Genomic DNA, 22,016 nt, shown 5'->3' on the forward strand with positions numbered 1-22,016 from the left:
CTAGACGAGTAAACTCTGCATGCAATAATGCGGCCTACATTTTGAACAACCAACTCTTGGCACTTAGATCATCATGGAGACTCACTTGTTCCACCAATGTTTTAGAGGAGAGAGCCCATATGCATCGCGACATTGTGCACTCTAGGAGCACGTGCCTCCAGGAATCTACCACACCGCACAACAAGCATGCCGCAAATGTTGCAATATGACGATGGTGAAGAAGCTCGCACGTCAGGATGGATTCTCGGGCAGACGCCACATAAACATGCGGATTTTATTTGGAACCTGCGTACTCCACTCCATTTTTTATTCTTTTTGAGGGGCTCTGCGTACTCGACTCTATGTGCCCACCAAAAGAAAAAGACAATGAAGACTGAGCTCTATGGGCCGGAGGGTCATTCTCAAGTGCACTGGGTTGGGCCACCGCTCCATTATTTCTTACCTTTTCCCCAAGTCTTCTCCATTCGGCCTCCAGCCCTTTAAACCCCACAAAACCCTAGACTTCGCAGCGAGCAGCCGTCGTCCGATCCCCACAGAAACACCAAAGCCCGAGCCATGTCGTCGGCGTCCCTCGCCGCCAGGCTCCTCCGCCGCGCCGCCTCTTCGTCGCGGGCCTCCACCCTATCCCGACGCTGCGCCCACTCCTCCGCGACGTCCCGCGCGCCCGTTTCGCTTGCCCGTTTCCACCCCGCCGCCGCCTCCCCTTCAGGGACCACTGCCCGCCGCTTCCTGTCGTCGCAGTCCCCGGCGTCTTCCTCCAAGATCTCCCCGGACGAGAACCTGAGGCGGGTCATCGACTCCGAGATCGAGTGCGTCGTCGAATCGGAGGAGGGCTCCGCGCAGGTATCTTGGCTTCCTTAACCACCGCCCGTGCATTTCCTTTTGGTTGCTTCGAGATAGTAGTATGACTCCATTTATCCACGATCGGGCTTTATTATTTGTGGTGTGAATACCGGAGTAAATGCCTTGATACCGCGTATTTGGGAAATATTAGGAACATAACCAAAATTAAGGTTGTCGATGCAAGACTGTTTAGTCTTTTATGTGGTAAAGTAGTAGTACTAGCTATGCCCGTGATTGTTGCTCCTGCAGTGAACAGCTACTCTGGGAATCTCTCATCCCCGCATCTCAAATTAGTCAGTAATGGTGACTATTCAGGATTGAAGAATTAAAATGGTAGTGGTATGGATAGTAAAAAGGAAATATTGTTGGTATATTACAAAACCTGGTTGCGAGATCCTGGCCGGTGCTGGATGCTCCAGGCTCCAGCTCAATCCAATAGGTTCACAAACTTGACTTTGATAGCTCAACTTTTCAGATGTTCAAGTCATTCCCCTTCTAAACTACTCCCTCTGTCCCATAATGTAAGACGTTTTTTGACACAAACGTCTTACATTATGGGACGGAGGGAGTATTTATGAGTCAATTGGACATTATTAGATGAAGTTTGTGCACATTTGAAATGTTTATTCAGGTAAGTGAACGTTTGAAATGTACCTTGCGTAGTATTAATTGCTCTCTGAGGTCCATAAACTCCAGTATATGGTATATGTCAATGTGATAAAGTGTTATACTGCGATGATGTAAAGATGGGTTTCATAGACTGATGTCGCGTACTATACCTTGTGTTATACTTATGCTTTGCAAGTACTTGATTGTTTCATCTTGTTAATAGGAAGAAATGCTTTAGTTTTGCTTCAAAAGAACCTTTGTCTGTAAAACACTACTCTGATATTTTTGAAAAAGGACATGACCAAAATATTTGTTTTGAATTGTTTTTAACAGCAAATTGATCCACCAGAAGACTTCCCCTTTGAGATAATTGATAACCCTGGTGATCAGTCCATCGTTCTCAAAAGAGAGCTTGCAGGAGAGACTATTAAAGCTACTGTCTACACAAATTTTGATACTGAGGAAGATTTGAACAATGAGGACTCTGGTGCTGAGAATGATGATGACTCATTTAAGCCAGCACTTCAGATGGTTGTCACTGTTGAGAAACCAGGAGGCTCAATCCTGGAATTTGAGTGCAACTTTAATGATGATGAACTGGCAATTGAAAATATGAGGTTGCTGAATCGCGATGCCAAGTTTACTGAGAATGCATATGAGGGGCCACAATTCTCGTAAGTTCAATTTTTCTTATCTAACTTATATTATTTCTTCAATTTCAAGCATCAAAATAAGCCAACCAAATGGTTGCTGAATCATAATAAAACAAAATGGTATACTTTCAAGGATCCCTGGTCACAAATTTCTTGTTGTTTTCCACGAAATGGCTCAAGCATGACATTACTTTCTTGTATGTGTTTCTCCCCTGGCTGATTATTCACCCTAATGTTCTGTTTGCTCAAGTACTTAGATGACTACTAGTAAACTGCATTGCATCTTATGGTTTCTTCTGACGTTTACTTGCTCATTGTTTTCTACAGTGATCTGGACGAGAGCTTGCAGAAGTCCTTTCACAGGTATCTTGAGGTGAGGGGGATCAAGCACTCGCTGCATGACTGGCTGCACGAGTACATGATGAGCAAGGATGAGAAGGAGTACGTGGTTTGGTTGAAGAACATGAGAGAGTTCATCGAGAAATGAGTGCCACTGCCCGTCATTCTCTTTTAATAGAAAGAACATGCCTGGTGCTCTATGTCAAACCTGTCTGATCATAATTGTGCCTTGCTTTCTGGCACACCAAGTCTCGGTGGACGCTGAGCTGGATTTATATTTTGCTGGACCTGTTTAGCTGTAGAAAAGTTTTGGCATCTTATCTTTCGATGTTTAACCTGTGATCCGTTCAGATATGATCAGTTCATGTATTTTCAGCCGTGAGTATATTGCTACGTACGTTCTAGAACCATGAGGGGATGATTTGAGATATAATTGTCTGTGGACATGAGTTGAATAGTTTAACCTGCAAGCCATTTAGATTCAAGCTTATACAAGTTTGTATCCCAAGAAAGGAAGAGGCTGACGTGATGGAACTCCTGAAGTAGCCAAATGGTCTATGCTTGGCTGCTACTTCTTTGACCTCGTGGTACCTAATTGTTCAAGTCGTACGCGTGAGATGATGACCGGAGAACCAGCAAACTTAAAAATCAGAATTAGCTGTGCAGCAAAGGAAAACAATTCCTTGAAGTTTTTCTCTGCTTCAACTGTGTCAGCTGACAGTTCTGAGTGTCATCTCCGCCTGATGCGATAGTGTGTTACGTCAAATTTCTTTGTTGATGCTATCAAGGCTGAGATGTAGAGTTTGCAACTTACAGCATCTCCAACAAACACCCAAAAACTGTGATCGTGACAAAAAAAATAACTGCGGCCGTGCCCGAAAGATTGTCTTTTAGGGCATTTTGACCCAAAAAATGCAGCTTCAGCAGCTGCCTTATCTCCTACCAACGCTAGTGGCTGCTGCAAAACCAAAACGCAGCCCCGTGAACCCTCAACTTCACAGGTAATCATTCCCCACCTATATCCGCCACCGCAGCCTTTGATTCCAACCACCCTATGCTGTTGGATGCCACAAGCCATCTTGACACCCTGCCGCCCGTTTCCACCCTCGAGCCACATCCTGATGTCGCCCCTACCACAGTTGTCGCCCAAAACCAGCCTCCCCGTTGTCCGCTGTCATTCGATCCGTGATCCTGCCACCGGGTCCGTCGATTCCAACCGCCAGTTGCCCCTGTTTGACTATGATTGTCGCCCGCCCCTGAGTTCCTTCATTGCGACACCAATTTGAAGGCATCAGTTATGGCGAAAATTCTCTGGCACCCCAAAACCTTCTCTATCATCACCTACAATCACTGTTAGGGCACCAAACTTTTGAGCATATGTTGGAGATGCTCTTAGCACGGATGGAAGAGACCCCTAAGATATCAAAAACTAAGACCAGCCCTTCGTTTTAGTAGGACCCGAATATTCAGCGAATGTCGGATTTTTGGGCATGGCAAATTGAACGTTTTTTCATGATAAATTACGTTCATCGAGGATGGCAAGTTTAGTTCGTGAGCATGTATATCCATCTCAGTTCATTTTTTCGCCAAAAAATTGGCTTGCAAACTAAATTTGCCATCCTTTTGTTTTTCAAAACCGAGGCAAAAGATTTGCCTCATAGAGTTTGAATTACACAACCTGAACCAAAAAGGTTGTTACTCTCTCGGTATAATGGTGCACAATTTCTTTGCCCCGGCGGTAACCCAAAGGATGGGCTCACACTTGATGTTGTTGGGCAATAATATTGGAGGCCTGCCCTTTTGTCGGAAGACCCGTGTGTTCCTCTCGTTTAAAATGGTCCAACCAATTAGCATTGTGAGGGAGACCATGGCTTTATGGTTGGGAGTGCTTTTGCTTGATCGGTTTACTAGCCATCCCTTCATCGAGTCCTCGAGGTGCCATGTTGATGTGTCAAGGCTTTCAAGGTGGAACCATTCATATATCAAATTTCAAAGACGAAGGGTGAATCTACATTTGACGAAAAGGTGTAGTCCGGATTCTTGTTCCCATTTGATTTAAATTTGTCATCCTAGCGTTAATATAAATGGCCATGGAGAATATCTGATTTGCAATGTTTAAAAATCCGACGTCAGATTTTTTGCATTTTCGTAATTTTATAGAAGAAACACGTGAGAACATAGCGTCTATGTGAGGACTCAAACGCTGGTGGGCACCCAAGCAACGCTCGGTTCTATCCTGATATCAGAGCATCTCCAGCTGCGTCCCCAACAGGCCCTCCCCAGGCGATTTTGCCGCGCCGGCGCCCAAAAATCGGTCCAGTCGCACCCCCGGGAGCCCGTTTTTCGCCGGTTTAGGCCGAAACTGACGCCGGCGGACCCAGGCCGAACCTGGCGCGCTGGGGGGCGCCCGGGGGCGCCGGGGCGAGGCGTTTTGGCATGAAAGCGGATGGGCCCGCCGAGTCAGCGACACACCGCTTCGTCGCCCTCATCACCTCGATTCCCGCGGGAATCAATGCGAAGGTTGCCGCGCTACCGCGCCGGTCAGCCTCCATTGATGCCTCACGGGCGGCGCAGTGAACACACCGCGGCGCGCGTCCAGCCACGCGTCGCCCGGCATGCAGCCCGTCGCCGCCCAGCCACGGCTATAAAAGGGCGACCTTCCCGCCGGTGGACGTCGCAGCTCTCATTCCCCCCCCCCCTCCCCATCGTAGAAAGCAGCTCTCCCCCCTTCCCGCCGACGAGAAAGATGGCCGAGAGGTACCCAGGCGACGGCGCGGCGGCGAACGGCTTCGGCCGCCGCCACCTTCAGGAGGCGGAGGCGCGGCTGTTGTACGAGGCGGAGTACCCGGCGCCCCCGGACATGCGGGTCCGGGGACGTGGAGGCTGAGCGCCGGCGGTGTCCCGGTGCCACCGGTGCCCGAAGGGGCCGCACGGCGGGCCGAGATCGCCCGCATCCGCTCCTCCCTGACGGAGGAGCAGCGGAACGAGCCGCGCTACGCCGTTGATAGCCACACCCTCTGGACCATGTACTTCCAGCGCCGCTGCGAGGAGCAGATCGCCTCCGCCAACAGCGTCATCCCGCGGGGCCGCTTCAACGCCGACGGGCGGCGCGAGTGGTGGGGCGTTCAAGGTTGCACCCTCGAGGCCGTCCTCGACCACATCGAGTGCGGCAACGTGCCGCGCCTCGAGTACCCGCCGCGACCGTCCTTCTCTTGCCGCCGTGGCAGCTCCTGGACGTCGCGGCGGATGGAGCCGGGGTCGTCCTTGTCGTTGGGCTCCGGCTCGCCTGCCACGCTCCGCCCCGTCAAACCCGAGCCGGAGGAGACGCCGCTCGGGCGCCGCACCCGCATCGGCGCCCTCGTCATCAACGAGGGTGCCCGGCCCTCCCCGCCTGCTCCGGCTGAGGGGAGGCGTTCCCTCCGCCTGGTCCGGCCGAAGCCCGAGCCTGGGCTGCTCCCGGTGAAGCCGGAGCACGTCGAGATGGCAGCCCCCGACGACGAGTCCGCCCTCAAGTGGGCGAAGAAGGACTACGTCCGGGAGCAGGTGCATCGGCAGCCCCGGGCATATGCGGAGCTCCAGGCCAGGCGCCGCGGTCGCGAGGAAGGCGGCGTCATCGTCCTCGACAACGACGAGGAGGACGAGGTCGGGCCGTCCAGCGCGCCACCGCGCCTCGGCGACCCAGGCCAGGGCTGCAGCAGGGACGGTGCCAGCCCGAGCAAGCCGCGCGCCGCCGCCGCCGCCGACGATGATGGCGACGGCGGCGACTACACCCGCTTCTACAGGCTCCTCGGCATGTAGATGGTGGCGACGGTGATGGCGGTGGCGGCTAGACGTAGTTTGGCGTAGTTTTTAGGCTAGTTCAGACGTAGTTTGCATGTGTTCGTCTTTTTTTACAAATTTTAATGAAGTTTCGCCGAGTTCATTCAAAAATCGCCGAGTTTGCGCATATTTCGTACGGAAAGTCGCCGAACCCGGGGCGACCTGTGGGCCGACGACTGAGAGCTAGGTCGCCCCCACGTGTCAATCTAACGCCGGCTCGCTTTCAGACTGTTCTTTTTCGGCGTCCTAGGAGGCCGAATGGATGGAGATGCTCTCAGTCATGCTGGCCTCTGCTAGATACTTTTGGCAACCTGAGAAGATGAAGAAGTCATTGTTCCAGGTATCATGTCGTGGCGTGCTGAATTGCTAATTTGCGTGCAACAGGAAAATAACCTAAGACTGTTTAAAAGTGCCATCCGTGTTTACTCTGTATCTGTAGCAGCCTTCCAAAAGAAACGAACTTGAGTCAACTTATTATTCGTATTACTCCACTCGATTCTTGGTGAGGAAGTTTACTTATTTATTTTGAAAAATCCTCCTGGTGAAGAAATTGAAGTTAAGACCAAGCAAAAACATTTAAAATAAAACTCTAAAACTTTATCCATTGTCTCTGATGAAACATAAAGCAAACAACCTAATGCCCTCGTGTCTCCGATCAAAAGGATATCATCAGATAAGATCACAGGAATAAGTTGTACACATCCTATTCCTGAAGAAGAAATAGAAAACAAATATAAAAATATGTCACCGTCCAGCGACGGTGAGGTGTGACCCTGTTTTCGTACGAAGACACGATGCGTATAAAATGTGCGAACCCTTATCTGCTTCCGCTAGATCACGCGTCCTTCAGATATTCCTCTTTGTATTCAATGCCGATCCTATTTGCCTGGACCATGTGAAGTACGTAGGTGCTAGGTTCTTAAACAATTTCAATTCATGTTTTTTAAAAGCCAGCTCTATGTATTACTCGTGGTTGCAGTGTCTATTATGGGGCAAAGCCCGACTCTTAACTCGCTCTCGCATCATCACTTTCTTGATTTCTCCCGCATAAGAAAGAATGGCCGGTCCAGTTTTTTTGCATGTCTTATTATAAATTAGGATGGAGTGCATCCAAACCGATTACATCTTATACACCTACACCTACTATTAAAGGAAATAGATATTCTTGATTTGGTTCCGCTTTCTTTCGTCCCGTTTTAAGTATTTTACGTGCACTATTTTTTTAGTTTTGTCCGTTCGACAAACATACGTGCAAACAAAGAAAACCGAGACATTACGAACAAAATCAGGACGTACCTTTAAAGGAAACTTAATTGAAACAAAAGCGAAGTGGCCTGCCACACGTCGTAACCTGACCCAAAAATATATACATGGGAGTCCAAACTAGCTACGAGCTGCAGGGTGCCGGCTACCTTGATTCTTTCCCAGCTAAACACACGAGTACATATCAAGCAGGTTGGTGGATCGAACCGGCGGTGACTACATGGCTGGATTAATTGCTCCTTGAGAACTTGCACTGATTCAACTAATAGGTGCACAATCCTAGCTTCAATGAGTCAAGTTAGTCTTTTATTAATAGCTACTTGATTTTTTTTCTTTTCTGCTCTTCCTAGCTGAGCGTCCATGCATCAGGTTTTCATAGCTTAACTGACTACACAATAAATAACTGTTCTACAAGGAGGAGAAAATGAGGTATTTTCATATTCCTTCAATTCTGTTTTTTCGCCGGCTCATGTATTTCTATCTGACATGATATGGATTTTGCATAACTCGAAATGTGCTAGAGAAATATTTTGCAAGGATTGGGACCCTCTCAGTGCAATACAGATTGGCATGCATGTTACCTTTCTTTGTTCATCTTCAAGGAGAATTACTTTTTTTGTCATCTTCAAGGCCAAAATCATATTATTAATTTCATCGTGCTTTCAGGAAAACTGACACTTACTTGTGCTAATTTGCATATCTTGGTATATGCAAAGAAGTAACTGAACAACTACCCGTGCAAGCTCACATTGATCAATCAAGGTTAGCTTTTCTATAGTACTGATTGTTGAAAGCACCCAATTTTTATTCATCTGGGAATAATTTATGTGTATCGTAAATCAAATCATCTCTTATGTTTTAGGCCGTGTTTAGGCTTAAATCATCATTTTTTTACTAGGATGGGAGAGTGAGGTGAGTTTTTCTCCCGCTGCAACGTACAAACATATTTAGGTGGCACTTTCAGATTTTATTATACCATGATGACGGTCGTTTCCATGTACAGTGGGCACAATAATTTCTCTCCCGTTGCAACGCACGGGCATATGTGCTAGTATACACCAAATCAAAGATAGGGGCAACGGCGGCTCGTTCTGCCGGCAGTAGGGCTTGTTCAGTGGTTTTGGAATCTTGATGTAATTTTTATTATATTTGAGGTGCTTTTTACTTCAAGTGAACTTTCATAATAGATCTGAATCATTTTCGTAAAAATAAATAAAGGAAGCAAATGAGTCAAATTTTTGACAGCATGGTCCAAATTATATATGAATACCTATATTTTTCCGAAAATCCGACAGGTAAAAGCAAAACAAGCACATGTGTACACATACACGGGATAATGGGGGAGCCTGGCTACAGCTAGTCCTTTGCCTCCTCCCGCAAAAAAAAAGTCTTTTGCCTCCGTCACTGGTATATACCTATCACTACTCTTTAAATTTTTATGTAGACATATCCTCAAATCGTAACCGCCATTACATTGAACTATTTTTAACAAAAAAATTCAAAAATTTAGAGTTCACGACAAACACCATCAAATCAACGTTGTCGCGTCGGCTACCGGACAGTTCGTCAAGTTCTAGGACGGCAAGTGGAGTTAGATCAGGGCCAGGCGTTCTATGTCGCCCTCTACTCTTATGACACTACCTTGCGCGCCGGCCTATGCGAGTCTGTCTTCAGCATTGTAGTTGAAAACGAGCTCGCTTTCCATCTTGACGAGCTATGTGCTTCCACTTTACCGCCGTTAACGGTGTTCATGTTGTGACGTTGAGTCTTTGAAGCGCTAAAAATTAAGGTTTCTTAATTCTCCGATATGGTAACAGTAGAATGTGCGCCTTCCTGCCAAGCTGGGTTGCGTCCTGTAGGAGGCCTGCTTATTCGGTCGGCGTTGATGAGACAATCCTCTCTTAGTTGACGTTCCAAAGTGATGGAAAAGGTAAATACCACATTGCAAAATGCCTATTATGATTTGCAAGTTGCGCAAGCTCATATGCTACATAATGCAAACTGATTCCAAATATGGTTTCTCTCCGTACCCACACTAATGCAAATTCCAACTCTTCCACGCATGCAGGTGCTCACGGTAGATGTGGTTCCAAGACAATAGAAACAACAAGTCATCCTCTTCTCTTATAGCCACCCCCAATCTTGAAGATGGTGAAACAATAAAATATGGCATGCACCATGGCTTGGGGTCACAAGCAAAAGGACATTGCCTTGGACATCTTCGCAGTATCAAAGGAAACTAATCGGAATTTTAAGTGTGTCAGGTGGGGAGAGGCTTGGATAAGAAACAAAAACACCTCCACCGAAATCAGTGTAGCCCAATTGTAAGATTTTTCCCCCTTGGACAATTCCACAGGAGGTTAACCTCAGTGATAAAGTTACTAACACTAACACTTGAAATCTCACCTCTAGTGGCAATTTATCTAGCTCTTCGGCATATCATGCACAATTTTAAGGAATTGTTGTGACAACAGGCCCGTCATTTGAAACAATTGGACGCTGCCAAAATGGAAATTCTTTGCATGGCTTATCATGCAAGATAAAGTCTGGATTGTTGGACATCTCCAAAGCATAGTTTCTATAACCATACAGGACATGCAGTCCGACCGGAATAACTGAAAATCGGCGCCCTATCCCTTTTGTAGGATGCATTGGTATTTTAGTAAAGAAATATGGAGAAATATTCATAAACCCCCTGACCTTGAGCCGAGGCACGCTAAAGGACCGATAACCAACTAGGCTAGCAACACTTTATGATTTATTAATGGGTTACATTCAATATTATGTGTATTCATTTGATTTGAGGTCAATTTTTCTGAAAAAATAACATAAATATTTCATTTTTGTCACCACTTGACCGAGGAACCGGCGGTCGACCGGTGAAAACCTGAATCTAACTGGTTCGGTTTGTTTAACTATGCTCCAAAGAAGAGGATAGCCAAATATGAGTTTTGAGCTATGTAGAAAGAAACCAAAGACCACCACTGCATCTGCATTTGGAAAATGGTTCACATTGGCTTGGGCTTGATTTTTTGAGTATTGACTACTGGGCCAACTTCACTCGGTCATGACAAGGTGGTCTGCGATGACTCATCCTCTAGGAGCCAGAGTAAAGTCAAGACCACCCTCACCATGCTAGTCTTTCGGAAGATATGGATCGAAAGAAATACACACGTCTTACACAATCATCCCCTCCCTTGTACTCCACCTGGCATGGCAGATAGATCGCCTGCTTCGGCTGGCCCTTGAGTCACTCGCATCGCACGAGTCCGCTGGATCCCCATCTGCACCGCGCGCATCAGCTGGATTTAACGGAAAGGATCTTGGTCAGAAGACCAATCGCCCGCCTCGTGCGCTCGTGGATTGGGGGTCAGTTTGGTTGGTGTCCTCAACACCACGTCTGGGAAATATTCGTGCCTGGCACATGCCTGAGAAACTGGAAAAAATTGCCTGGTTAGGCAAGTGGAGCGAAGCCCCGTTTGGATGACGACCTCGCCTGATGAGCGCTAAAAAGTCAATCTTTTGTCTGACACAACGAATTGATTCCTTCTCAAATGCCTCGGTCCTTGAGCCCTATGATTAATAAGCCCATGCTGCTGCTCCAGGCAGGCCCGGGCGTCCAAATTCGCTAGCCTGGACGAGCCTAACCAGGTTGCCTGGAGCAAGCATGTTTCTTTCTTTTATTTTATAAATCTAGACCAGGCTAATCACCTTGCATGGACTCCCAGGCCAGGCAGATGCTTCATTTCCCAGGACTATCCAAACAAATACCAGGCAGGGTCCAGGCAAAGCCCAGGCCAGACGTGCAGCCCCCAGGCCTCAAACCAAACACGCCCTGGTTCCCCTCGCAGGATCTCCTCCTCTCTGCCGCACGACTGATCCGTTTCGTGCTGCGTGGAGCAAACAGTTTTATTCCGGAGAAGGCAACACAAAATTGGACCGTCGTGGGTTACACAAATGGGCTTGCATAGCAGCCCGTAGAAAACCAATTAAGCACAGGCCTCCGAAAAGGTCTCCAGAATAGCGGCCTATTAGGACAGCCAGCCCAAATCGCGCTAAACTATCCTTAGAGAAAGATCTGATGGCCAGAAACTAATCACACACGAAATCCGTTGGCCAAAGACATTGAGGGTGTGAGAGAGCTCGCTTTAGGCTCAGTTTTACTGTGCTTAATTTCACAATGACACCGATCATTATTGCATGTATTAAAGCATAAGCTGGGGTCGGTCTACATCACGTCACAAGAGTAATCATTTGTTTTTCCTTGTCTATGATCTAGGTCATGTACTTATTATACTCTCTTCTTATATTTAATAAAAAGAGGCAAATTTTGCGTCCTTGTTAAAAAATACACCCACGCCAACCTCGCCTAACACCTTATCCAAAGCCGCATCAAAGGTCATAAAAGACAGAAAGAAATTTGTAGAAGAATGATAGCTAATCCTGCTCTTCAAAACTGTGATTGCGATATGCTAATGCAAACGGTCTTTGCCAAATACTCCCTCCGTCTTAAAATAAATGACTCAAGTTTGTACTAACTTTATATTAAAGCTAGTACAAAGCCGAGTCACTTTTTTTGAGACGGAGGAAGTATATCTGATTAAGATTGTGTGTCGACACTAGTAGTTTTTCAAAAACAGGTTGGAAAGAAACAATCGAACCCGACAACACCTCAGATTATCTCACCGGACCATCCAAATCCGACAAGGATTTTTTCAAAAATGTAAGTACATTTTTATTTTTGAAAAATAAAAAAATTCATGCGCGTAGAGGATTATATAGATATAGAAATATATGCATGTAAAATTTGAAAATTAAACACGTCTGTATACGGCGTGTACAAAAAATTGACAAACTGGCCAATGAAGAGTGCAACGACTATGTTTTAGCCGTATATACACGTCTTCAGATGTCCCCTAGGTCCAGAAAACCCACTCCACACCACCTTGATCCTCTCCACCGCTGGCAGCTTGGCGCCTTGGCCAGTTGGGGAAAAAAATCGTACACAGGAACAGTGCGATTATTTTCTTGGTTTATTAATTTATAGAGACCGTTTCTGAACGCCTCTAGTCGACAAATTATTCTTCACGGCATTCTTGTGCTTCAATCCTACGACCGCGCACGTTGGAATCATATCTCCCTGGTTTCAAAAATGAGAAAAAAAGAATCGTATCTCCCAAATTCGCGTTGAATTCCAAAGATGTTACGTGGAGGGGAGTAGAACGTCTTTGTGTGCGTACAGCTTTTACGTTTTTTGCTCCTCCGAAATTCCTCCCGTCCCACCCGCTTTCGTGCACCCCGATTCGCGAGGCACGGCACTAGCAGCGCAGTACTCTACCACCACAGTGGCAGCCCGCAAGTCAGAGGTCGGTCCAGAGACAGCAGCGGCACGCACGACCGGACGTCCGGCGCGCTCGGCAGGACCCGACTGGACACAGGCAGCCACGCCCACTCCGGTCGTCCGAAACCTCTCGTGCTCGCGCGTAGGCGGCCGACATGCGAGCGGTGGCATCTGGCGGGCAACCCCGCCGTTCAGAGATAGCAGCGGCACGCACGACCGGACGGGCGGGGCGAAGCAACCCGTGACGTCCCGCGGGGGCGAAGAAACGAGCCGCGCGGCGGGGCGCGGGCCGCCACGTCGAGCGCATGCGGCGCGCACACGACACCCGTACAACGAGACGGGAATCGGCTTTATAAGACGCGACGCGGTGCTCCATCCGAGGCACCGCACCGCACCGCACCGCATATCCGACGGTCGAGGCGCAACCGCACCAAACGCGTAAGCAGCAGCAGCAGCACCTTTGCCGGACGGATCCGCCCGCCTCCGCGGAGCGTGAGCAAGGAAGAAACACCCGCCCGCGCCGCGCAGGAAGCGGCGGAGACCAGGAACTTCTTCTTCTCCCCCCTTCCGTCCCGCCTCTGCAACATGGGCGCTAATGGCGCACTGGATGACGTGCCCGCGGGCGTGGTGGGGAAGGAGGAGAGGCCGCTGGCCGAGGGGCAGCAGGAGGAGGAGGAGCAGGAGGAGGGCGGGGCGACGGTGTTCCGGGGCACCAACTACTCGCTGCCGCGGACGATCGCGGCGCTGGCGCTCTGGCTCGGGGGAATCCACTTCAACGTCCTCCTCATCCTCGCCTCGCTCTTCCTCTTCCCGCTCCGCCTCGCCGCCCTGTGCGTCCCGTCCCTTTCCAATCCTTCCTTTTCCTTTATTTATTCTCTTTTCTTTCTAGCACTAGCATAGCAGGAGGCCAAAGAGCATCTCCTTTCCTTGCTTCTTTCATCTTCCATGGGTCAGTGCTGACTCCTTTCTTGATTATGATGCAGGGTGGTGGCGCTGCAGCTCGTCTTCATGTTCATCCCCCTCAACGACGAGGACAAATTGGGCCGCAAAATCGGCAGGTCCATTTCTCTCAACCGACTTCCTTCCATTATTCTGCAAATTGTTACAATTTGCTCGGTTTTATTCGTTCTTGGATGTTCAACCGATGGCTCTGCTATGCTTGCGGTCGCAGGTTCATATGCAAGTACGCCATGGGCTACTTCCCGATCAGCTTGCATGTGGAGGACTACGACGCCTTCGATTCCAGCAGGGCTTACGGTGAGCTTCCTCTGAATCAGTTTCCATATATGGATGCAATGATCATCATATCTAGCTCTTTACTAGATTTCCCGGGCTAATTCGGTCTTCAGCCGACGATTCAACGGCAGTCTTGCTGCTGACGATATCAAAAGGGCAAAGAAACAGAAATCTGTTTGGTAGAAAGTCTGTGCCTGGCTAACTTGTGTGCTATGTTTGCAGTGTTTGGCTATGAACCACATTCTGTGCTGCCGATCGGCGTGGCGGCTCTGGCGAATCATGTCGGGTTTATGCCTCTGCCTAAGCTCAAAGTCCTTGCGAGCAGTGCGGTAAGCTCCCTGAATTTGCTTGCAGCACAATGCGGCTGATTAATTTAATTCAATCGATCAGGGCTGTGTTCTTTACTCTGTTCAATGGTCCATTTGTGTTAGGTGTTCCACACCCCATTCCTGAGGCAAATATGGACATGGATAGGATTGATTGCTGCAACGAGGAAGAATTTCTACTCCTACCTTGCAGCTGGTTACAGCTGCGTTGTAGTGCCTGGCGGTATACAGGAGATTCTTCATATGGATCATGATTCCGAGGTTTGTGCTTGTGACACGTGGATGACATCCTTTCTTGTATCATCCATTGACGAGGAGCATTGACTTTCTGAGTTAAAATAATCTTATTACTCACTCTTCCAAAGTTAAGTTTGTCCAACCCTTGCGTGTTTTGCAGGTTGCTTTCCTTAATTCAAGAAAAGGGTTTGTCAAGATAGCTATGCAGGCTGGCTGCCCTTTAGTCCCTGTTTTCTGCTTCGGACAGGTAAAATGCAACATTTGGTTGCTTTAACTGTAAAATGTTGAAAGCAAACTTGAAGAAAATTGAGTTTCCCAAACTTGAAAACATATGCCACTCACACAAGGAAGCTATGGAATATGCTTAGGGTCATGTCCCTGCAAAGTCAACCCTGTTCTTCGTTTCTTATCGTTGAATACATTCCTGAAGAATTACCAATCCTGATTATCTGTTGTTATCATCTGGTCAGAGCAAAGCTTACAGGTGGTGGAGGCCGGGAGGCAAATTGTTTGTGAACATTGCTAGAGCACTTAAATTTACTCCTATTATCTTCTGGGGAAGATATGGGTAACTCCCTGCGTGTTAATATATTTATTGTTGAATTTGCAATATCGGTTTGGATGGCTCTTCATCATCTACCTGCACATCTGAATGCAGGACACCGATCGCTTTCTCGGCACCTATGCATGTGGTTGTTGGTAGACCCATTGAGCTGAAGAAAAATCCTCTGCCTACCATTGATGAGGTGAAAACTCATAATCACGCAACTGCTGCCAGGAACAATTTTGTCAATCTACTGAAAAGCTAGAAGAGGAAAATAAGTTGATTACTTGTAGGACTAATCTTATAGTTCATCTCTGCATGTTCCCCTACACTGTAACAGTAGCAGTATTACTTCTTTTACCATCTCATTACCAAGAAAAGCATGTTTGCACATTGTTTTCAGCCGTCTAAAAACAAGTTTCCTCATTGTCGACAGATAAACGAAGTGCACGGACAGTTCGTCGGCGCCTTGCAAGAACTGTTTGAGAAGTACAAGACGAAAGCCGGATATCCTGGCCTCCATCTGAGAGTCCTATGACACTTTCTTGTGGAGAATAAGTGGCTTGTAATATCACGGCAATTCGGCGACGCTTGCGGCCTGTTTGATCATTGCACGATCACTAGTACGAAGCTGGAGTTTGTCCGAGTTGTCAGGCCATGATGTTGGTACTGGCAAGTGTTGATGATCACACGGCGCCTTTCCTGTAACAGAATTGTCAGTTCCCACTGGTTGCTCATAATATAAAGCCTCGTGCAAGTCGATCCTTCAGAGGAGATCTTGGTTCGTTCTTTGCTTTTAGACTATCCACAATGGAGAGTAACATACACATATTCCTAGACTATGTTACTTGTTGAGTAAATAGGCAATTTCTCGATTAAATTAATCCACGAGTAAATCACTAGCATGGCATTGACACATATGATCGCATACTGATATTCAGTCAAAGTAGCACATACTACGCTAATTGCAGAAAGATCTACGTATAACGCTAGCATGGCTAAAACAGAAAACAGTAGGAGCGGGATAAACGAGTTATACCCTTCAGTAGGCCATACAGAGGCCGCGGCTTTGGTGGCAGCAGCGGCGTCCTCGGCGGCCTTCTTGTCAGCTTCAGCTTTCTCGGCGGCGGCACGTTCGGCGTCGGTGGACATGGTGATGATGAAGGCGACGCGGACGTAGAGGAAGTAAACGATCGGAAGTGAGCAGTCGCGTAATCGCTGCCCAAAAACCTATTCGCCCCTCACCCCGTACAGGAACCAGAAGGGCGTGGTTTCGGAGACCTGCTCTCCCGTCGACCGTGTACGCGGCGGACGGGATGGAGTCACCGGCGGCAGCAGCAGCAAGGGAACAACGGTGGGCGTGGAGCAGATGTGATCTGTTCGTGGCGGCTAGGGTTAGGAGACACCGCACACTTATATAGGCGCAGCCGCGTGGAGAGACGTGGGCTCGACCCACGTCCGAGTCGTCTCAGATCGTGGCCCAGCTGTCAGAAAACTCTCCGTTAGTGACTGGTAAAAATAAGCGCGTAGGTGTAAGCTCGGCTCGGCTCAATCCCGCAACCCGTGGCGCGGCGTGGCGAGGCGGGCGGCGGAGGAGGAGTGCGCGAGGGCCTCTTCTCTTCTCAAGCTCCAATAGCATGTAGAAGAGAAACCCTTATAAGGAGGTCCAACTCCTCTTCCACTTCCGGGGTGGGACTAAACTTCCCACTACACCTAGTGCCATATAACCCACATGGGCCCTTAGAGATTTTTCAGAAATTGCTACATGGGCCTAGAGCCCATCTCAAATTTCAGCAATCCCCCACCAGATCTCGAGGGCCCATTGTGTCCTCTGTTCCAATTACTGTTTCGATATACCAGTGTTTCAGTGAAGACCTGTTAAGGTTGAGCTTCACCTAGAGCAAGTAGCTACACTCCTTCACAACTGAACAATGGACTATGCCTTGAATTGTCAGTTTGGCGTAAAGAAGTTTCACCACATGTCTCACTAGTACTGGGCTGCCGAAGGCTGACCCCTCGGGTGGAGCATATAAGTCACACTCCTGGCCTATTCATGAGCTTACTAAAGATCACCCCAATCTCATAGACTGTGACCAGCAGTCGGACTCATATAGGTGTGTTCCTCCAAAGATCACTCTGTAGGATAGCATCTTGCTTATATAAGCTTCGGAACACATTAAGACAGTAGTCATCCTACCATACAGTATCGAGAGTATTGCATCTCCAACGGAGTGGGTTAGTATAGTTACTCTCCTCAGTTCACCACTGGCTTGTTTTCTCAGGTCCTAATTCACGGGATCTCCGATCACATAGGTTGGGTTACTACCATGGCAACTCATGTGGGTCTCATACCCATCTCCCTCGATGCATTATCTATCACAACACGTGATAGCCCTTTCGTAAAGGGATCTGCCAGATTCTTAGCCGTATGGACATAGTCCAACGCTATCACTCCGGAGTTTCTTAATTTTCTGACAGCTTTTAATCTCATTCTTATGTGTTTGGTGGACTTCATGTTGTCCTTTGAACTCTTCACCTTGGTGATGACAGTCTGATTGTCACAGTTCATAAGGATAGCCGGAACCGGTTTATCAACCAATGGCAAGTCCATCAAAAGATCTCGAAGCCATCTCGCTTCAACACCAGATGTGTCTAATGTCGTTAATTCTGCTTCCATTGTCGATCTCGTTAAGATCGTTTGCTTGCAAGACTTCTAGGAAACAGCGCCACCTCCAAGAGTAAACATATACCCAGTTGTGGCCTTCATCTCATCAGCACCAGAGATCCAATTTGCATCACTATACCCTTCAAGTACCGACGGGTGTCCGGTATAGTGAAGTCCATAGTTCATAGTACCTTTCAGATAGCGCATGACTCGTTCAACAGCATGCCAATGTACATCACCCGGTTTGGAAACAAACCGGCTCAGTTTGCTCACAGCAAACGCGATGTCGGGCCTCGTTGCGCTCGCTAGGTACATCAGTGAACCAATGATTTGAGAGTATCTCAACTGATCTATAGCCGTGCCTTTGGACTTTCGAATCAACACGCTAGGATCATATGGTGTTTGAGATGGTGTGCAATCCGAATATCCAAAACGACTCAACACCTTCTCAACATAGTGGGATTGCAGAAGTGTAATCCCACCCTCATTATCTCTCAGTAGCTTGATGTTCAAGATAACATCAGCCACACCAAGGTCTTTCATCTCAAAGTTCTGAGACAAAAACGACTTGACCTCCTCAATGACTTTGAGGTTGGTTTCGAATATCAGTTTGTCATCAACATACAAGCACAGTATAACTCCTTCGCCCCCACCATGGCGATAGTATACATATTTGTCAGCCTCATTAACAACGAAACCAACAGATGTCAGAGTTGTATTAAACTTATCATGCCATTGCTTAGGTGCTTGCTTCAGGCCATATAAAGATTTCAGCAACCTACACACCTTTCTTTCCTGACCATCTATCACAAAGCCATCTGGCTGTTGCATGTAGATTTCCTCTTTTAGCTCTCCATTCAGAAAAGCCGTCTTAACATCCATCTGGTGGACGAGAAGACCATGCGAGGCTGCCAACGAGAGTAATACTCGAATGGTGGTCAGTCTAGCTACAGATGAATAAGTGTCGAAGTAATCTTCCTCTTCTTTCTGGTCATAGCCCTTGGCCACAAGCCTAGCCTTATACTTTTCAATCGTACCATCGGGCCTAAGCTTCTTCTTGAACACCCACTTACATCCTAATGGTTTGCAACCATAGGGACGTTCAGTGATCTCCCATGTCCCGTTAGCCATGATGGAATCCATCTCATTACGGACCGCATCCTTCCAGTAGTCAGCTTCTGAAGAGGCATACGCTTCTGAAATAGAAGTGGGAGTATCATCCACGAGGTACACGAAGAAATCATCACCAAAGGTCTTTGCAGTCCTTTGTCTCTTGCCCCTACCAAGGGTTTCCTCGCCATCCTCCTCAGGATTTTCATCATGTGTTTGTTCATAATATTCCATAGGGATGGCAGGTTCAGGAGTCTCCTCAGATTCCTGTCTAGGAGTGCTTTGCATATCTCTCATAGGAAAAGTATCCTCGAAGAATGTAGCATCCTTAGACTCCATAATTGTACCGACCTTCTGGTCAGGTACCTCAGATTTCACTACTAGAAATCTATAGCCAACGTTGTTCTTAGCGTAGCCCAAATTAACGCAGTCCACAGTCTTGGGTCCAAGCTTACGCTTTTTGGGGATCGGCACATTGACTTTCGCCAGACAGCCCCAAGTGCGCAAGTATGAGAGTGTTTTCCTCCTCTTTTCCCATTTCTCATAGGGAGTGATCTCATTATCCTTTGTCGGAACTTTATTCAGGACATGACATGCCGTCAATATAGCCTCCCCCCACCATGCCTTGGATAAACCCGATGTATCTAACATGGCGTTAACCAAATCAGTTAGAGTATGGTTTTTCCGCTCGGCAACCCCGTTTGACTGGGGTGAATAGGGAGGCGTCCTCTCATGAATAATGTCGTGTTCCGCACAGAAGGAATCAAACTCACTCGAGAAGTACTCTCCACCACGATCTGACCGGACTCGTTTAATTTTCTTTTCAAGTTGATTCTCAACTTCTGCCTTATAGATTTTAAAGTAGTGTAGAGCCTCATCTTTAGTATTTAACAGGTACACATAGCAATATCTAGAGGAATCATCTATCAATGTCATGAAGTATTTCTTTCCACCTTTAGTCAACACACCATTCATCTCACAAAGATCAGAATGTATGAGTTCTAATGGTGCCAAGTGTCTCTCCTCCGCGGCCTTGTGAGGCTTGCGAGGTTGCTTAGCTTGCACACATGAAAGGCACTTAGAGCCTTTGGCTAAAGTAAAACTTGGGATTAAATCCAACTTGGCTAGCTGCGTCATAACACCGAAACTAATGTGACAAAGACGTGAATGCCAAACTTCAGATTCATTAACATTCGAATGAACATGGTTCACGACTTTATTACAAAAATCTGCGAGGGAAAGGCGGAACATCCCTCCGCTCTCATAACCTTTTCCAACAAAGAGTCCATATTTCGTAACAACTAATTTATTAGACTCGAAAACCAACTTAAACCCTTCTCTACATAGAAGGGAGCCACTAACGAGGTTCTTCTTGATGGCGGGGACATGCTGCACGTTCTTCAGCTGCACGATCCTTCCCGAAGTAAACTTCAGATCGACCATGCCAACACCATGAACAGAAGCACTCGCGCCATTCCCCATCAATACGGACCCGTGGCCTGTGACCTGATAAGAAGTGAACAATGACATGTCAGCACACACATGTACACCTGCACCTGTGTCCACCCACCAATCGGTGGGCTGAAACACTGAAAAAACAGTAAATAAATTACCGTACCCAGGTGCACCATTCTCATTGTTGTCCACAATCATGTTGACGGACTTGGAGTCCTGTCCTGACTTCTTGTACTTATTTGGGCACTTGTTGGCCCAATGTTCAACCGAACCACAAGTGAAGCAGCCCTCGTCCTTCTTGTTCTTCTTGAAGGTCTTCTTACCCTTCTTCTTAAAGTCGGTATTGTGTTGGACACCGTTCTTTCCCTTGGGCTTGTGGGAGTTGAAGTTCTTCTGGTTCACCATGTTGGCGACAGAAGTCCCTTCGGCCCCTTTTCCGTGCGAGTCCTTTGCCCTTGAATTCTGCTCAACACTCAGATGGCCAATGACATCCTCCACAGAGAATTCACGCCTCTGATGTTTCAGAGTGGTGGCAAAGTTCCTCCAGGAATTAGGGAGCTTAGGGATTATGCAGCCCGCGACAAACTTGCCCGGTAACTCGCACTTAAGAAGTTCAAGCTCCTTAACAATGCATATTATCTCATGAGCCTGCTCCAATACAGGACGGTTTTCAACCATCTTGTAATCATGGAACTGCTCTATAATATACATCTCGCTTCCGGCATCGGCTGCCCCGAACTTAGATTCGAGCGCCTCCCACAAGTCCTTGGCGACATGCACATGTAAATATGCGTCGACCAGTTTATCTCCGATCACGCTAAGAACTGCTCCGAGAAACACAACGGTAGCCTCCTTGAACGCCTTCTCCTGTTCAGGAGCAATCGTTCCCGTGGAGACACCGGTGACCCAGAACACGTTCATAGCCGTGAGCAACGTGGTCTTAGTCTGCCAACGCTTAAAGTATGTACCGGTAAACTTATCCGGTTTCAGTGCAGCGGCAAAGCCACTTGCCGAAAAATTCCTACACATAATAGGTTTTTGGATTGTTGAGTAAATAGGCAATTTCTCGATTAAATTAATCCACGAGTAAATCACTAGCATGGCATTGACACATATGATCGCATACTGATATTCAGTCAAAGTAGCACATACTACGCTAATTGCAGAAAGATCTACGTATAACGCTAGCATGGCTAAAACAGAAAACAGTAGGACCGGGATAAACGAGTTATACCCTCCAGTAGGCCATGCAGAGGCCGTGGCTTTGGTGGCAGCAGCGGCGTCCTCGGCGGCCTTCTTGTCAGCTTCAGCTTTCTCGGCGGCGGCACGTTCGGCGTCGGTGGACATGGTGATGATGAAGGCGACGCGGACGTAGAGGAAGTAGACGATCGGAAGTGAGCAGTCGCGTAATCGCTGTCCAAAAACCTATTCGCCCCTCACCCCGTACAGGAACCAGAAGGGCGTGGTTTCGGAGACCTGCTCTCCCGTCAACCGTGTACGCGGCGGACGGGATGGAGTCACCGGCGGCAGCAGCAGCAAGGGAACGACGGTGGGCGTGCGCGTGGAGCAGATGTGA

The 22,016-nt window shown here is 47.8% G+C and overlaps 2 protein-coding genes across 2 annotated transcripts; both read left to right on the forward strand.

The window, feature by feature from the left end:
* The first annotated feature begins 464 nt into the window (after positions 1-464).
* On the forward strand, positions 465-2,877 carry LOC109763506 (uncharacterized protein At2g39795, mitochondrial). The gene is made up of 3 exons (XM_020322354.4): positions 465-843; positions 1,786-2,126; positions 2,433-2,877. The coding sequence occupies exons 1-3, from the start codon at positions 556-558 to the stop codon at positions 2,590-2,592; spliced, it is 789 nt and encodes a 262-aa protein (XP_020177943.1). The 5' UTR covers positions 465-555; the 3' UTR covers positions 2,593-2,877.
* A 10,268-nt stretch (positions 2,878-13,145) lies between these two features.
* Positions 13,146-15,984, forward strand: LOC109763503 (diacylglycerol O-acyltransferase 2D). Its single transcript, XM_020322351.4, has 9 exons — positions 13,146-13,697; positions 13,851-13,925; positions 14,039-14,124; positions 14,326-14,432; positions 14,535-14,690; positions 14,827-14,913; positions 15,137-15,234; positions 15,325-15,412; positions 15,647-15,984. Exons 1-9 carry the CDS (start codon positions 13,453-13,455, stop codon positions 15,746-15,748), a joined length of 1,044 nt encoding a protein of 347 aa, XP_020177940.1. The 5' UTR covers positions 13,146-13,452; the 3' UTR covers positions 15,749-15,984.
* Positions 15,985-22,016: the final 6,032 nt, after the last annotated feature.

This window comes from Aegilops tauschii, chromosome 7 (genome assembly GCF_002575655.3).
Source record: "Aegilops tauschii subsp. strangulata cultivar AL8/78 chromosome 7, Aet v6.0, whole genome shotgun sequence".
Taxonomy (NCBI): Eukaryota; Viridiplantae; Streptophyta; class Magnoliopsida; order Poales; family Poaceae; genus Aegilops; species Aegilops tauschii.

Coding starts and splice junctions, on each gene's coding strand:
- LOC109763506 (XM_020322354.4), top strand. CDS start 556: ATGTCGTCGGCGTCCCTCGCCGCCAGGCTCCTCCGCCGCGCCGCCTCT. Junction 844..1,785: donor CGGAGGAGGGCTCCGCGCAG/GTATCTTGGCTT, acceptor TGTTTTTAACAG/CAAATTGATCCACCAGAAGA. Junction 2,127..2,432: donor TATGAGGGGCCACAATTCTC/GTAAGTTCAATT, acceptor TGTTTTCTACAG/TGATCTGGACGAGAGCTTGC.
- LOC109763503 (XM_020322351.4), top strand. CDS start 13,453: ATGGGCGCTAATGGCGCACTGGATGACGTGCCCGCGGGCGTGGTGGGG. Junction 14,691..14,826: donor ATATGGATCATGATTCCGAG/GTTTGTGCTTGT, acceptor CGTGTTTTGCAG/GTTGCTTTCCTTAATTCAAG. Junction 15,235..15,324: donor ATCTTCTGGGGAAGATATGG/GTAACTCCCTGC, acceptor ATCTGAATGCAG/GACACCGATCGCTTTCTCGG.